Source organism: Microtus pennsylvanicus, chromosome 7 (assembly GCF_037038515.1).
Source record: "Microtus pennsylvanicus isolate mMicPen1 chromosome 7, mMicPen1.hap1, whole genome shotgun sequence".
Lineage (NCBI taxonomy): Eukaryota > Metazoa > Chordata > Mammalia > Rodentia > Cricetidae > Microtus > Microtus pennsylvanicus.
In genome coordinates, this window is record NC_134585.1 from 66,822,983 (window position 1) to 66,839,360 (window position 16,378).

A 16,378-nucleotide genomic window follows, 5' to 3' on the forward strand; every position below is an offset into this window, starting at 1 on the left:
AAAAAGCAAGCTAGACCAACAGGCTTTGCTCTCCACGGTCTTTAACCTTCCTACTAGAGCAGCTGGGTGGAGGCTAAGTTTGCAGCATGATTTTGCTATTTGAAGATCTTTGCCTACGTTGTAAACTCTGAAATAACTTTTTTCTAAACCTTCATATGTTTGTATGTGATAATGTTAAGACATTAACTTAGTTTTTAGCTATGGAATTTAATTAGAGTATTTAGTTTGAAATTATGGGATGTAGTTCATGAATGATCCCATCTTCTAAAGATTCCTCTTTCCTGCCATTCTATGTATCTACAAGCCATGTACTACAGGCATTGAGATTACGGATTTGTTTATTTATTTATGAAGACTTGAACATGGAGTCCACTGACATCTTGGGTTTTGTGAATACATGACCTGTCACATCACCCTTGCATATTCTGAACCAAGCTGAGAAAATACTGACCTACTCTGTTTATATCCCACGATGCCATTGTACGATGAAGAAGCAATTGCATAACTACCACGAAAGCCCAGTGAGTTGTGGTTTGCTTTATATAGGTCCCATTTTCATCTTAGAAGAAATATTTCATCTTCATTCTTAAAAGAGGAAATAACTTAAACCTTCACACTCTTCCTGTGAGTTTTTGACCTCTTTAATGGGGTCAATCTTAGTTAGTGGGAAGTCATATTTGTTGGTGTGGCCTACTTGACCTCTTTGGGGTTAACCTGGGTTACTAGGAAGTCATATTTGTTGGCGTGAATTACTTGTAAGATTGATGTTATTGCCGGAACCTTGCCCTAGGCGGGAGCTCTTTGCACCTTTCAGGGTTATGTGCCAGGGTTGATTGCTGCTGCTCTATTGTGCCGTTTGTTCTTACACTGCCATCACCTGAGCCGTTCTGCTCACTAATATGAGCTAGGGACAGAAGTCACACTCGGGCTTTCTTTGAGCATCTAAGCGTCACCCAACCAAAGAACCAGCACAATTTCCCCACCTGCTGTTAGTGGAAGAAAACACTCAAGTTGTATCTCATTACAGGATAACCCGGAACTGATCACATCCCTCTTACACAGCGGAGCCGATGTCCAGCAAGTGGGCTATGGTGGCCTCACAGCCCTCCACATTGCTGCCATAGCTGGTCACCCAGAGGTGAGTCTTGCCTCCCTCACCCGAGAAGGAAAAAAAATGTTGCCGTCTTCTTGGTTGTGTGAAACGCAGGGTTTTCAGAGCCGAGGAGCTGTTTTACTTTTTATTTAATACTGAACATACTCATTTGCTGTCATTTACTCTGACAGTCAAATTTAGCTACATAAATGTGATTTTCTACTGAGTTCAGCTCATTATATAACATGTTCTCAAACATCAATTAATATTAAAATGTCTGGGTATAAGAGGTGTTGCGCCGTGATTAGGAGTAAATGCTTTGGATTCAGGCAGCTCAGCCTCCTCAGCTTTCTCTTCTAACTTTGAGGAAGTTACTGACTGACGCTCATGACCTTCTTTCTTTATTTGGAAACAGTAATAGAAGGGTTGTGGTGTAGCTCAGTGGTTGAGTATTGCCTCACTCACGCAAGGTCCTGGGTTCAACTCCTGAAAAAATAAGTGTAGGCTCCTCACAGGGTTTAATTAAATTTTCCACACAGAATACTCTGAAGATTGCTTCCTACAGAGTGAAGAGAGATGCAAGTCTGTTCTCTACTCTACCCGCTTATTCATTATTTGAAGAAACATTTATTAAACACAAATTATACCCCAGACTCTGCTCTGAGTGCTGAGCTGGCAGGGCTAAGACGGCAGACAACATCTCCATTTCAGTGCAGCACGGTTAGAAACAAGAAGCCAGACAGTGAAGAAGAAAAAATAGTCTATCATTTCAATTACCAGGGAGTGCTATAGAATGATAGGATGGAGAAATAGGGACCGTGTACGTAAGATCTATATCAAAGAGTCTGAAGGACAGGGATGCTGACAGAACCTGGTGTGAAGAAGACAGCCTTGACTGTGGAGGAGCACAGGCTAGAGAGCTAACACACTAAGGCCCAGAGCGGCGAGAGGAGCCACAGCAACCACAGTAGGGTGTGCTGGATGCAGTATCAGATAAAGCCATGAGGACATGTCCAGATCTTGTCTTAACTTTGTCAACGTATTAAATTTTAAACAGACTACAGTGACAATATCTTGTTAGTTTTACAAATAGTCAAGAGTATTTCTTATTGTCCCTGCTCAATTCGATATCATGTCTCCTGAGAGAAACTGCCTCACAATTACAGGTTAAAGATCTGTCTGGAGTCTCAGTCACTGTTTTCAATGTCCCATAGTCTACTAAGATGTACCAGATCATGAAGCTCTTTAAAGTAATAAAATGCTTTCTTCCTCCTTATTAAATAATTGTTTATAAAAATTATCATATTCTGAATTACACTGCACCTTTTTCCAGGAGTGCACAATCCCTCAACCAAATGTGAACTGAGTTCACAAATAAAGTCATATGTAAGATCTATGGAATATACTTGAGCCGTATCTCCTAAAACACCACTCAATAGGTCCTCGCATTTAACAGTCTCTTGTCAAGAACAAAGTGTTTTTTTCTATGCCTTCTCTTTACTATAAGACCTTACTCGCTACAAAATTACCCCAGAGGTCTAGAGATGTTGTAAATATAGAGTCGGTTTTGCACCACTTATGGGGAGACAAAAATTTCAGTAAATTCACTTCAATGCAGTTTCTTCTCCCCATACAAAAAGAAGTTTAGCTAGAGCCATAAATATTGAGATATCTGAGTGGAAGAACTGGGGAATGGATGATGCCCTCCCCTGAAAGTCAACCGTGAGCCCCAGTATTTGAAAGCAGTGCTCAGCAGGCTGCTCCCTCACAGTGACTTTATAGGCTGTTTTCTGGGGCTATGGATTGGGCAGAGAGAAAACGTTGCACTGATGTCACCGGTCAGGGAAACTCTACTGAAATATTGCAGGAAGGTTTCTACCCATGTTAATTTCTTGGTGTGTTACCCAATGTTCCTCCTTACCCAGGGTACAAAATTTAATGAATCCTGTGGTCAATAACTGACTGTTCATGAAACGGGTTCAGACATAACATTTTTGTTCTTCTTACATACTAACTGAATTATTGATCAGGTCAAAAACAGGGAAGTGAAACGCTGTTTACAAAGAAACAAAACAAAGCAAAAACCCTAAAATCACCATCTTCAGTTGTAAATTTTTGAGCGAGAAAGGCGGCTCAGCAGTACTCTTGCAGAGAGGACCTGAGTTCTATTCCTGGCATCCACATCAAGCAGTTCACAACCTCCTTTAACTCCAGATCCAGGGGATCTGATACCCTTAGGGCCCACACACATGACCTGGGCAACTGGACACATGTGGCATTTGCTCACACAGACATACATAAATTAAAATTTTAAGAGTATATTTTAAAAATACAAAGATTTGTAGCTTTCCAGAGCTACCGTTGTCATGAATATTTTCAGTGTATTCTGCTCATGAACTGCATGAAAGAGTCAGCTGCTCCTGTGTGCTGGTTTGGGGACGAGTTTCCAATGGAAGGTTGCAGGATTCATGTCTCAGCCTCTCCTTTAGTGTGGCTTCCCTTCCTGAGTTTTTAGTTAGCCACAGTCAGCTGAAGTTCAGAAACATTGCATGAGAAATTCTAGAAATAATCCTTAGGTTTAGACGAAACTTTATTATAGTGTATTGCTGTAACCTCTCTATCTATTGTATTTTCTAATTACTCACTGCACTTAGTTTATAAGGTAAAGCAAACCTCACCATAGGCATGGTTATCTAAAAAAGCCATGTGCATAAATTTCAGTCCAGCCCACGGGTGCCACAGCACTCACCTCCTGCGAATAAGGGATGCTAACGTTTAAACTGGCAATTAACTAATGGAGAAGTTTCCTTTGACTATATGTTTTTTCAAAGTTTTATGTGCAGAAATTGTAGTAGAAATAATAACAATACCTGAAAGCTAAGTTATGCTGAGGTATAGAAGAATGAGTTTGAAGAGGATCTTTAGGTCAGAGCCCCCTCCCCCCCCCCGGTGTGCGAGGGAGCTGGGAAAGACAGCTGTCCTCGTCCTGAGGAAAGCCAACTGGGTGAAATTCTGGAGGTGACATGGTGCTGAGTGCCGTGGGTAACACAGTTTCTATACTAAGACAGGTGCAGGTAGATACACACTGCTCTGTTTTCCTCTTGAGGCAATGGGCGAGGCGATGGCACTGGATTATGAGATGCCTTGCATTGGTAGTGAAGTCCTTCATTGTCTGCCTCCTCTGTGAAACAATGCGTGATGCTGAGCCTGACAGGACTCTCTGTCTCCACACATCAAATTCAGACCTTCCATGAATGCCCCTGGTGTGTGTGGCCTCCTGTAATTGTGGATTCCGTTATAGAATTTTACAATGAAATTTCCATTGACTTGGGCAGCTGTCTACTTCAATGATGGAAGATGGCACATGCTGCGGGTTCTCAAACATGTGGACTGCAAGCTGAGGCGCAGATGTGAATTTACTGCTCTGTAAACGGGAAGAAAATATCGGTTGTCTCTGGCTCCAATATTTCTCTGATTTATCCATCTATCAATTCATATGCATATATTGATTCGTTCAAGGCCCAAACAATCAATAAACATGCATTGAACCCTCATCTCTTTGGGTACAGGAATGGACATTCATCACACAATCTCTTGAGCATGGAAAATAGAAGAGATAGCTTAGGTTTGCTATTTTTCTGTTGTGGCTGTAATGTGTTCTTCAGTCTCTTCTGAGAATAGCTAATGTCAGTCTCAGTTTGCACATTGAGGAAACTAAGGATTAGAAAGTTGAATGAGGACCACTGTGCAGGGAATTCAGATAATGCAGACGTTAACCAGTTGAGCTTCGGTCTGGTCATGGTCAAATCATAGCTCTCACCTTAAGGGGAAGAAGAAACAATTTATGCTGGAGCCATTTTGAGTGCCCATGGCCCAGGAACACACATTTAAGTCACCCCGAATTCCACATTCCAACACTGAATCAGTTTCTATAGTTTTATAAAACAAAGGAATTCGTCGATCAAGTTAAGTTGTAAAGGCATTGGTGGGTATAGCAGTGAGGCAAACACACTGAGATTGGAGCAGCAATTTTTTAAGCCCAAGATGCTATCTGATGATCATTTTAGTGTTCTGCAGAGTTAATAGGTTCTAAGAAGTTTTATTTCTTATTTTGTTAATTTATTTGTTTATTAAAGATTTCTGTCTCTTCCCCGCCACCGCCTCCCATTTCCCTCCTGCTCCCCCGATCAAGTCCCCCTCCCTCATCAGCTCGAAGAGCAATCAGGGTTCCCTGACCTGTGGGAAGTCCAAGGACCACCCATCTCCATCCAGGTCTAGTAAGGTGAGCATCCAAACTGCCTAGGCTCCCACAAAGCCAGTACGGGCAGTAGGATCAAAAACCCATTGCCATTGTTCTTGAGTTCTCAGTAGTCCTCATTGTCTGCTGTGTTCAGCGAGTCCGGTTTTATCCCATGCTTTTTCAGACCCAGGCCAGCTGGCCTTGGTGAGTTTCCAATAGAACATCCCCTAGGGCAGAGTGGGACAAGGGCCAGCTTTCCAGGGGGCTAACAGTCACCCAAGATAAGGTAATTACTCTCTAAAGGTGCAAGGTTCCAACCTCTTCACAGTCCCAGAATTTGCATTGTTCTACAGACACAGACTTCTTACAGTAGTTTTTTTGGACACAGCTGGACACAGCTTCTTTTCAAGAATTTCCATTCATATAACCCAATTTCAAAGGCACATAACTAAATGGGGGAGTATTCCACAGTGGCTCATACTTATTATTAAAACAGGACTTATCCTCACAAAACACAAAGAAAATGAAGTTCAAGAATCACTACATCAACTATTAAGACATTGTTGACTGAATCAAAGAGAAATTTACAAATGAAGTTCAAGAATCACTATACCAACGATTAAAGCATTATTGACTGAAACAAAGAGAAATTTACTTGGTCCTTAACTGTCTGAGTAGAAGGACCCAGTGAGATATAATACACACACACACACACACACACACACCCATTGAGAGAGACTCACACACATATACACACACAGAGAGATACACACACAGAAAATCACAGGCGCGCGCGCACACACACACACACACACACACATATATACACAGACACATAAACACTAACACACATACATATACAGATACACATGTACATGGATGCACACACATAAGAACACACATTCACACACACACGTACACAGACACACAGTGCTCAGTTCCTAATCATTCAGCTCTACAGAATGCTGTCACACTCTTCTCCCTGCAGTTCTTTCTGCATCTGTCAGTAGACTCTTCTCCCTGCAGTTCTTTCTGCATCTGTCAGTAGACTCTTCTCCCTGCAGTTCTTTCTGCATCTGTCAGTAGACTCTCCTCCCTGCAGTTCTTTCTGCATCTGTCAGTAGACTCTTCTCCCTGCAGTTCTTTCTGCATCTGTCAGTAGACTGCTCAGTCACCAGGAGCAGTTACTGTGCAACAGCAAAAAGAAGAAGAAGATGTATCCATAAGCAAGAACCACCCAGTGTAGTTCTATGATCTCAAACATATTGCTATCTTTTGCATAATTTTTTAATTGAAAGAAAAAAAAGAAATTCCCACCTCCTCCAAGCCTCCCATTTCCCTCCCCCTCCTCCCACTTTTCTCCTCCTCCCCCCACTCCTCTCCCCCTTCCTCTCCAGTCCAAAGAGCAGTCAGGGTTCCCTGCCCTGTGGAAAGTCCAAGGTCCTCCTCCCTCCATGGGCTGACAAGGGAGGGGGACTTGATTGGGGGAGGGGGGGAATGGGAGGCGGTGGCGGGGAAGAGACAAAAATCTTTAATAAAGAAATAAATTTAAAAAAAAAAAGAAGATGTCAGTCAAGATCCCATATACGATGTGACGGTTGGGGGGCTTGCTTGTCAAAGAAAGTCGTAGGTACAGATTGACCTGTGGGGGGGGGGTGAGGACATCACATTCACACTGAAGGTCTTCTGCCCTGCACTTTCCCGCAAGCAAAGCTCAGAAGAGCTTCCAGTTATTTTGGAATTTACTTCTGGTTTCAAGGAAATGTAGTTGACGGTTTCTCAATCCATTCTTACCTAAGTCATCCCAGGGTTTCTGTGGACAGTTTTATTTACCACAAAGCTCCCAGTGCTCTCCGCATTATTTTTCTTGTAATGGGTTTAGTTTTCTCCCCAGAGACCTAGACAACAGCGATCTTAAATTGCAATGTACATCTATCTTTACACCTTGCTCATAAGTTCTCCTTTGTGCTGATAAATCTATATTGTAACAGGGCCATAGCTGCCTTCAGCATCTTGTGAACTTTATTTGAAATCCAAACAAATAATAAAATAAAACAGTTGAAAACTTAACACGCTGAGGGGATAGCTGTGAGCTTTGAGCTGGAAGCGGATGGGGCCACACCCACCTGGTGCAGGCTCTTCCTCCCTCTTCCACAGCTGTGGAAGAAATGACAAGACACCCACCGACAGCTAGTCTGAGAATCCATCTATAACCTCCTAATAGGTACCCTCATCCCAGGAGAGCAGAAGGCACCCTTATGCTCACTTCCCCAAGGAAGTTTACTGGCCCTGGCTCCCAGACTCACCTACCACCCAGGAATCAGAGGGAGGCTTGCTACCTCCTCTCTCTGCGACCCTAAAGAAGGAACCCTTACTTTGTCCCATGGGACTGAACTCTCTTCTGAGCCCTCACTTTCTCTCTTAACACAGCGTTAATAACAACCAATAAATATCTTACCACAAAGGACATTCTGCCTCCATGTCCCTCTTGATTCACAGCTGAAGACCTTTCAGTAACCTTGTACCAAATACACAAACATAAGCCTCCTTGGGGGCTTTCTCCTCATTTTTATTGGGCAAAGCCAACCAAAAAAATCAGAAACGCAGAGGAACCTGGCAAGTCATCGGAGACGATGAAGTTAGTAATTAGTAAAGCTGATGTCCCCGTGGAGGCTAACTACCCTTTTCTCAGTTCACGAATGGCTCTGTCATCTCACCTGACAGAAGTGCAAGCTTGGGACATGACAGGTGGAAGCAGAGCACACGTCAGGAAAGCAGTCTGTTTATGCAGATCTGAGTCTTCACAAAAGGCTTTATGGTACCCTGGTGTCTCTTTAAGACTGTGATATGTCTCGGTTATGCCTTGCAGATTTAACACTTCTGTTGTGCAAAACCATACTGCACAAGTCAGTGTTGCTTCAGCCTAGCCACAGAGCCTGGTCGATTCCTGACAATCTGAGTTCAGAGCATGTTCATCCCTCTAGAAGGGATCATATTCCTCAGATGTCAATCTGTCTTACTGACCCTCCTATCTTAGGTACTTCCCAAACATTCAAATTTATGAGACACTGCCTTAGAATTTATTAGGATCGGTGAGATTCAAAAGAGACATCTGACAGAATGAGTGCTAGGGGAAGTACCTTTAATTGCCAAGCCATGGGGTAGGAAACTTTGGATTTTTCATGCTTGGTATGCAGGTGGGGGCTTTCTCATGGTCACTATGATCCCATTTCTGCATTTGCCTCTGCAGTATCTGTCTCTGTCCCAGGTTCCTCATCTCCTAAGAACAATAGTCAGTGGTTTAGAGCTCACTTCATAATCACATTGTAACTCAATTACTTGTTAAATATGTAATTTCTAAGTACAGTCAAACCTTAGAGTATGAGAGGTTAGGGCTTCAAGATACAAGTTTAGGGTAAGCATAGTTCAGACCCTAACAATCATCTTATCAAATATGAGAATTCATCTTATGTGGGTATTTTAAGAAGAGTCTCTCTCACAAGACACTAAAATGAACCCAAACATTGTTATTTAACACAAACACTAAAATGGACCCAAATATTGTTATTTCATGGGGTACTTGTATGGACTGCTAATTCTTTCTTTAAAAAAAAGTTCAGATCAAGAAATAAATCCTAAATTTCCCCATGAAATTTGAACCCTGTAGACCATGATAATTCAGATAGAGACCAGCGTGGGCAGTGAACTCTGTTCTCACATACAAGTTATTCTTAAATATCACACCAGTGAGTCTCATCAGTTGTCTGATCCCCATAAGCCAGAATTAATTGCACATATTTCCGTGTGTGCTTGGAGCCATCACTCACTGATGGCAAATCTGACATCCCTTGTGTCACGTGGTTAGCTTATGAAGATAGACCTTTATTGAACATACCGTCTTAAATAGCTAAAACCCAATTTAGGAGCACTCCATCTTCTGCAGCATTCAAAAGTGCTTTTCTCATAAGTTGAAACCAGAGAGTTTGTGTTCCCAATTATTGTGTCCCATGCTGCAGCATCTTCCTTTATTAAAGTAGGGCCACGTCTTTCTGTCTAGGCATTTGGAGATTGAGACAGGATAATAGGTTATGCCTCATAATCGGCTTATTTTACACTCCCACCGGCAAAGCTTCAAGCATTTAACATTTGTAAGACATGAAATGAGAGAGCCCTAGCGTTCACTGAGACCTTTGACATGGCCTGCATTAGCTACTATTAGACAGTAAGTATTGCTTTGGGTGTGACATAGAAGGACACAAGCCAGCAAAGCTTTATGGGCTAATAAAAATGTAAATGAGATGTTAATCAGCTTGCTACCCTGGAAAGTGACGAAAGAAACATTACCTGAGAAATTAGATTCAAAGATTATGGCTAATCAAATCAACCCAAAATGAGACATCCTTTGTAACCAGTTAGTATTTTGTGAAAATCTGCTTCTCTCCCAGTTTTTCTGGGTGCTAATACTGATTCATACGTTCTCGGTCCTCTTTACATCCTACAGATGCAGATATGATACATACACACATATACATAAACACATGTGTAGAAACATACACACACAAACACACATGTGATCATAAACATACACATATGCACACATCATATATACGTCCATAAGCATACCTACATGCAGATGCACACACACACATATGCACATGTGTATACATATGCAAATATGCACACACGTGTGCACATACTCATACAGTCTGTGATATATCAGCAAAGTAGAAATAATCCTTCTAGCTGTTGATAATGCACCCACGGAAAGGTCAGTTTTCTCTACCAGACCTTTGAATACTGTAGTAGACACTCAGATCTGTCCCGCTCCTATCAGGAATGATGGTCACTGGGACAGTTCACAGGAGTCAGTAATGAAACACTTGGACCTCTTAAGAGCATCTTGGGACTTGTTCTCCATAGTTCTCTCTGAAATGTCTAGACAGCCTTCAGAAAATCACTGAGATTGAGACAGATGAGGTAAAAGTCTAGAGCACCATGCCAGGCTCTCCACAGCTGTTATCTGTCAGGGCTTCTCTCTTCTAAGTTGTTCCTCAGGAGCCTGTGTTACCTCGACCTCCTATTTGTTCTTGTGCAATGGTGTATCAGGCAAGTTAGACATCATAAAACATGCTCTCCGACTGCTACACCAAACCTTCGGAGCTGCCCTGACAAGCAGCTCCGTGGGACCTTTGTAAGACATAAAATGTTGACGTCTTTTCCCTTTCCCTGTGCTCTCAGAATTGTTGGATTCTAACTCGCTCGGCTCCAAAGCAAACCTTCCAAGAACCATGATATTTCCACAACCGAACTCATGAACGTAAACCCCTCACCGCAACACGATACCTATTGAGCTATCCAGGAGATGTGGGGAAATTTTAGCAAGATAAAAAAAACAACTGGAAACGTTGTCCAGAACGTTCCCAGGTGTTCATTTCCTCTGCGTTCACAATGGAGCAATGCCCTGGTCTATCAGAATGCTTACATTCCACTTAATCCTAAAACCTCCTGAAAAATTTTAGGTTCAAGCAAACAAGATGTTGGGAAATAAAATGTCCTGCCTGACAGAGCCTTGCCAATCCAACACCTTGGCTGGACGACCCACCTCTTCTTCCTTCGTAGCTAAGAGCCTTCATGATTGCTATTTTGCATGACTTGCTGTGAATGAAATTAACTCTTCCTGTGTTAATGTTCCCTGCGTTCATCAGAGTGAAGTCGTTTATGCTTTGCTGCATAAAACTCCTCAAAGCCTAGATAAAAAGCTGTATTTACTGTAGCTGGGTCCCTCTAGCTTGAAGTATTTCTGTCTTCTAATCAAGGACATCATTTTTACTCCCTTTCTGCTAGCATTTAAGCCTGCTTGCCTCAGAAACATGACTTATTTGGGTCCTTTATTGCATATGCTTTGGAGTGTTTGAGTGGTGTGTTTAAAAAGGTCTTCATAGATTTCACAGGTTCAGGTAATAGGCCTTTGTGTATATTAGATTGTTGTTCTTACTTTCCTGCTCTGAGACAGAGGCCATGAGGGTCAGTCTTGAACTTATGATCTTCCTAACTCAGCCTACTGGGTGCTGGGTGCTGGGATTATAGGCATGAACCATCATTCCTAGTTCTACAGTAGATTTTTAATAAGTGTTTGCTAAGTGACTAAACTTATGATTACTGAAGTGTTTTAGAAATTATACAGGATGGAGAAAATTGTTTGTCTTTTCCTTAAAGGCAGAAAAGATAGATTATAATGACACTGTTCATGAAGAAGGGAGTGTATGAAATAATACGCAAATTTCATAAATACCTTCATACATATTAATCTTTAAAAAACACAAAATGCAAGTGAGTATCACAGCATGTACAAAGAAAATACTCAAGTGACATTCAGGATGGAACAATGGTAATTCCATATGCTCATTCCCTCACAGAAATACCAATCTCAACAGCCATTCATACCAGAAAATACCTTCGCAAAATCTTAGGGCTCCAGGGGAGCTGTTATCACATCGGAGGGGAGTGATGCATTAAGAGGAAATGCAGTGAGGAAGTCAGGGAGGACAATTTCATAGTTCATATAGTGGGGAGAATAACCCACCCCAAACCCCAGTCACAGTTAGTACAACATTGGAGAGACACACTCCATGTAGAAATGCAAGATGGGGGCAACCTCCTTTTCACAATAGACCTCAGTGGCAGCATAATCCGGCAAGCCCTTGTGCTCCCAAGTTCCCATCCTGCCCCAGTGCCAGGCCATCTTCTCCAAACTTCAGGTTCAAACCCAAAGGCCAGATGAGGCTTTAGAGATTGAAGCTCCATTATCACCAGGATTTCTAGTCCAACTCCTAGCAATTTTTATTTTAGTCCAACCCTAAAGCCAGGATGTCTCAATTAGCTGAATTTTCAAGTTGAACCAATACACCAAGCTTCTAAACTACCTCAAGATGCATGTCAGCTATTATAGGCCATGATTCCAGGCTGACTTTTGGAGATCCAAATTCTAACACACCTTACTGCATTATAGGTCAGGACATTAGGCCTGTTCATGTAGACCCAAGGTCTAATCCTACACCAGTTGGTTTGGATTTCAGACACGGCCCTAAGAAGACATGGACTATGGACACTTGGGGACTAAGGCACCAAGTCTGTTTATATACTGCCTGCATAAATACTAGCAGAAATCCTCATGATGATCTAACCAGCTAGCTGGCTATCCTAGAATCCTTGGGCAGGCTAAAGTGTTAAGGATTTCACACTTATAAGTCGTTCCTAAATCCCAGAAGAGATGCTATTTCTATTAATATACATGTATCATCACAAAGCCACAAGGACCACAGATGATCACAGACTGTGATGCTCCAAAAGCAACAAGATAAAATCTCCAAGCAGACACTAACGAAACAAACATCTACATGCTCCCTGAAAAAACCTCAAAATAAGCACCTTAATGAATCTGAGAGTCACCTAAGAAGAGTTATGAACAACCAAACAGTAAAACAAAAACTAAACTCAAAGTACCAAAACCTCACCCCAAAAACCCAAGAGCCAAATAGAAATGAAGGAACTCAAGGAACATGGTGACTGAAACAGACAACATTGCAGAGAGATTCAGGAGCTGATGTGAAAAATTCTTCAAGTTCAAAGACAAGTCATTTGAAACCAACTAGTCAGAAGAGAAAAAGGAAAGAAAAAAAAACAACGAAAAAGAGAAGAAAGCATATAGTTCTTTAGCAATGCTGTGGTGTGCACCAGACATGCATAGAGGAAGTCTAAAAAGAAAGAGAAAAACAGCCTATTTCCAGGAATAGTGGCAGAAAACTAATCTGGAGAGGAAAAAGAGAATTCCTATCCAAAAAAAAAAATCTTAAACAGAAAGAGATGCTAACTCAGATAGTTTAAGAACCAAACTCTCAGAAATCAAGGGGAAGAATGTGGTCAACACCAGAAGGAAAGCAACATTCTACATACAAGGAGAGACCAAAGGTAGTGCTGCCTGAACCAAGGCTACAGGAACACACAAAGGGGAAAGGCTGTTTTATCAATACACTATGTGGAGAAAAATATCGATTTACATGTAGAGGGATAGGACTGGAACCTTGAAACCATCAAAAGGGTGGACTGCAGAGATGGCTCAGTGGTTATGAGTATTTAGTGTTCTTCTACAAGACAGTTACATTTTCCTCACCCATGTCATGGGGAAACTCACAGCCATGTAAACTCCAGCTCCTGGGAATCCATCATCTCTGTACTCAGCAGGCGCCTGAATTCCTGCACACATACTAGAATACAGACACACCCACCTATACAAGTTAAAAGCAATATAGCAAATGTAAAATGGGCTGTGCTGGCAGATGCCTATAATGGCAGCAATTCTAAGACAGAGACAGGCAAATCTCTGAGCTGGAGGCCAACCTGATCTATAGAGCCAGTTTCAGGAGAGTCAGGCCTACACAGAGAAACCAAGTCTTGAAAAACAAAAACAACAGACAAAAACAAAACAAAGCTTACACACAAATGGTAAAAATCAACTCAAAATAGACTGGACTTATTCTTTAAGATGCGACACTGAAAAATTACTAGAAGAACACATAGCTAAAATCTTAATGCATTTTTATATAATCTCAGTGTGGGGGTGTGCTGATATCTTATTTGTGCTATAACAAATTTATCTTGCCTGGAGATGAGAATGCAGACCTAAGCCTCTAACCATAGAGGCCAGGCGGTAATGGCACACACCTTCGAACCACAGCACTAGGAGGAGGAGACAGAAAGATATGGCTGGGCAGAGAGAGGAATCTAAGGTGGGAGGCAACAGGAGCTCACCCTTTTTGGTTTGAGGATTTTGTACAAGAATGCTAGTGGCTGCCTCTCTGAACTTTCAGCTTTCACCCCCTAATATCTGACTCTGGGATTTTATTATTAAGACCAATTAGAATTTCTGATGCAGCCGGGCGATGGTGGCGCACGCCTTTAATCCCAGCACTTGGGAGGCAGAGGCAGGCAGATCTCTGTGAGTTCGAGACCAGCCTGGGCTACAAGAGCTAGTTCCAGGACAGGCTCCAAAGCTACAGAGAAACCCTGTCTCGAAAAACCAAAAAAAAAAAAAAAAAAAGAATTTCTGATGCATAGAGGGAAAAGAATTAAAATTAGAAGAGGAAATCACACCAAATTAAAATAGTTGACAGAAAGAAGGCATTCTTTGACATAGAAGAAGAAATTTGCTAATCATATAGCTAATGAGAGGCTAGAGGCTAATATCAAAAATTAATAAGGATCTCAATCAACTTCTTAAATGACCAATAGATACACCAAGTTAAAAATAAGCCAAACACTCAAATAATTATTTTTTTAAAGAAGAAATTTAGATGACCATTATATGTTGACAGGGGTTTCTGTCCCTCTGGGTCCCACAGCTATTAAGTCCCAAAGAATCACACAGAGGTCTACATTAATTATAAACTGATTGGTCTATTAGCTCAAGCTTTTTATTAATTCATTCTTACATCTTATATTAGCCCATTATTCTTGTCTATGTTAGCCATGTGGCCTGGTACCTTTTTTGACGAGGCAGTTACATCTTGTGTACTCTCTGTCTGGGTGACAACTCTGAACTGAAACTTTCCTCTTCCCAGAATTCTTGTTGCCCCACCTCTACTTCCTGGCTGATTGCTGCCCTGCCTATACTTCCTGCCTGGCTACTGGCCAATCAGCATTTTACTAAAAATAATACAAGTCACTGAATAAAAGATCATTGTCCCACAACAAAGTATATATGTGAAATCAATGACAAATATATAAATTAGCTCAATTACAATGCCATTATGTCACACTGAACACAATATTTATGTTTTGTTTGTCACTACACCTTAATGAAGCCATAATCTATTTGTTTTAAGATCTAACAAGAATTTATGTTTAGCAAGATGTGGAAAAGGTATACGTTAGTGGAAAGAGGACCAACGGGAAAGCTCCCAGCTTCATCTGGCACATAGAATGGTTTTAAGAAGAGCATAGCAATACATTTTTAATAAATATATATATTCCACCAAAGAAGTAGTCAAATACTTAAGTGGATGTCTTTGGGGTAAAGAAATAGGAAAGAGACCTAGAAAATCCCATTTTTACAATTGACTTGTAGAGTCTCCTGTCATTTTGAAGCATGGCCTAGGGATGCCTTGAAATTCTCTGTTTAAAATCTACCTCATTTCTTTCCTTTCCTCTAATATACTTTTGACTTCCTTAAAACAGGAGTAGGAAACTTGACGTCACCTAACTTTCCCCTAAAAAGACACAGTAACTGGGTTTGAATTGATGACCTCCAAGTCTGTCACTCCACGGGGAGCATCAGTCATCTTGGAGGTCTGCATGAATCTCTCTGGGAGGTGATAGAAGAAGTTTTCTCACCTCCATTCCAATCAATAATGTCGTTAGTTTAACATGAGACTCTTTCTCCCTAGCGTAAAATCTCCTCTGTCATGCAGCTTCCTCACTAACAGCCTGGCATCCACTATAAACTGTCAAGGGAGACCAAGATCTTGAGAATGAATGTGTGTGTGTGTGTGTGTGTGTGTGTGTGTGTGTGTGTGTTTGCGTGTATCATTCTTCAGTAACTGCACACTTATAGAACTTCATTAAATCAGTCTTTCTCTTTGAATTGTGTATCTTTTCAATCAATAAGTTGCTCAACTAAATAGATAACCTTCAAATTAATGATGCTGAGAATGGTGTAAACACTGTGGTCCAACAAGGGAGAGTCACTGGTTTAGAAGTGAAGAGGGTACACCGGAATAATATAACCTTCTGGAAATCTAGACCCAGCTCTGAAATTATAAAAGATTACAGTGAAAGCTTCCAGATGTCTCACCCCACCCCCACCCCAGTAACACCTTTAAACTTTTGTAGGCATTGCCAGAAAGTAAGACCTATGCATGCACCCGGCAAAGTATCCACCATCCACAGGCTAAGCCCTTGGAGCCCCTGAAACACAAGAGGCTCAGATGTATGTTCATGGAACATTGTTTACCTGACACAGTCTGCCATGTTATACTTCTTATCTCCCT

The 16,378-nt window shown here is 41.5% G+C and overlaps 1 protein-coding gene across 2 annotated transcripts in view; it reads left to right on the forward strand.

The window, feature by feature from the left end:
* Positions 1-16,378, forward strand: part of Tnni3k (TNNI3 interacting kinase) — a 219,051-nt gene that overhangs the window by 19,049 nt on the left and 183,624 nt on the right. For both annotated transcript variants that reach the window (XM_075981029.1, XM_075981030.1), the window contains exon 5: positions 1,028-1,138. In XM_075981029.1, the coding sequence (XP_075837144.1) occupies positions 1,028-1,138 (111 nt within the window). The remainder of the gene's footprint in view (positions 1-1,027; positions 1,139-16,378) is intronic.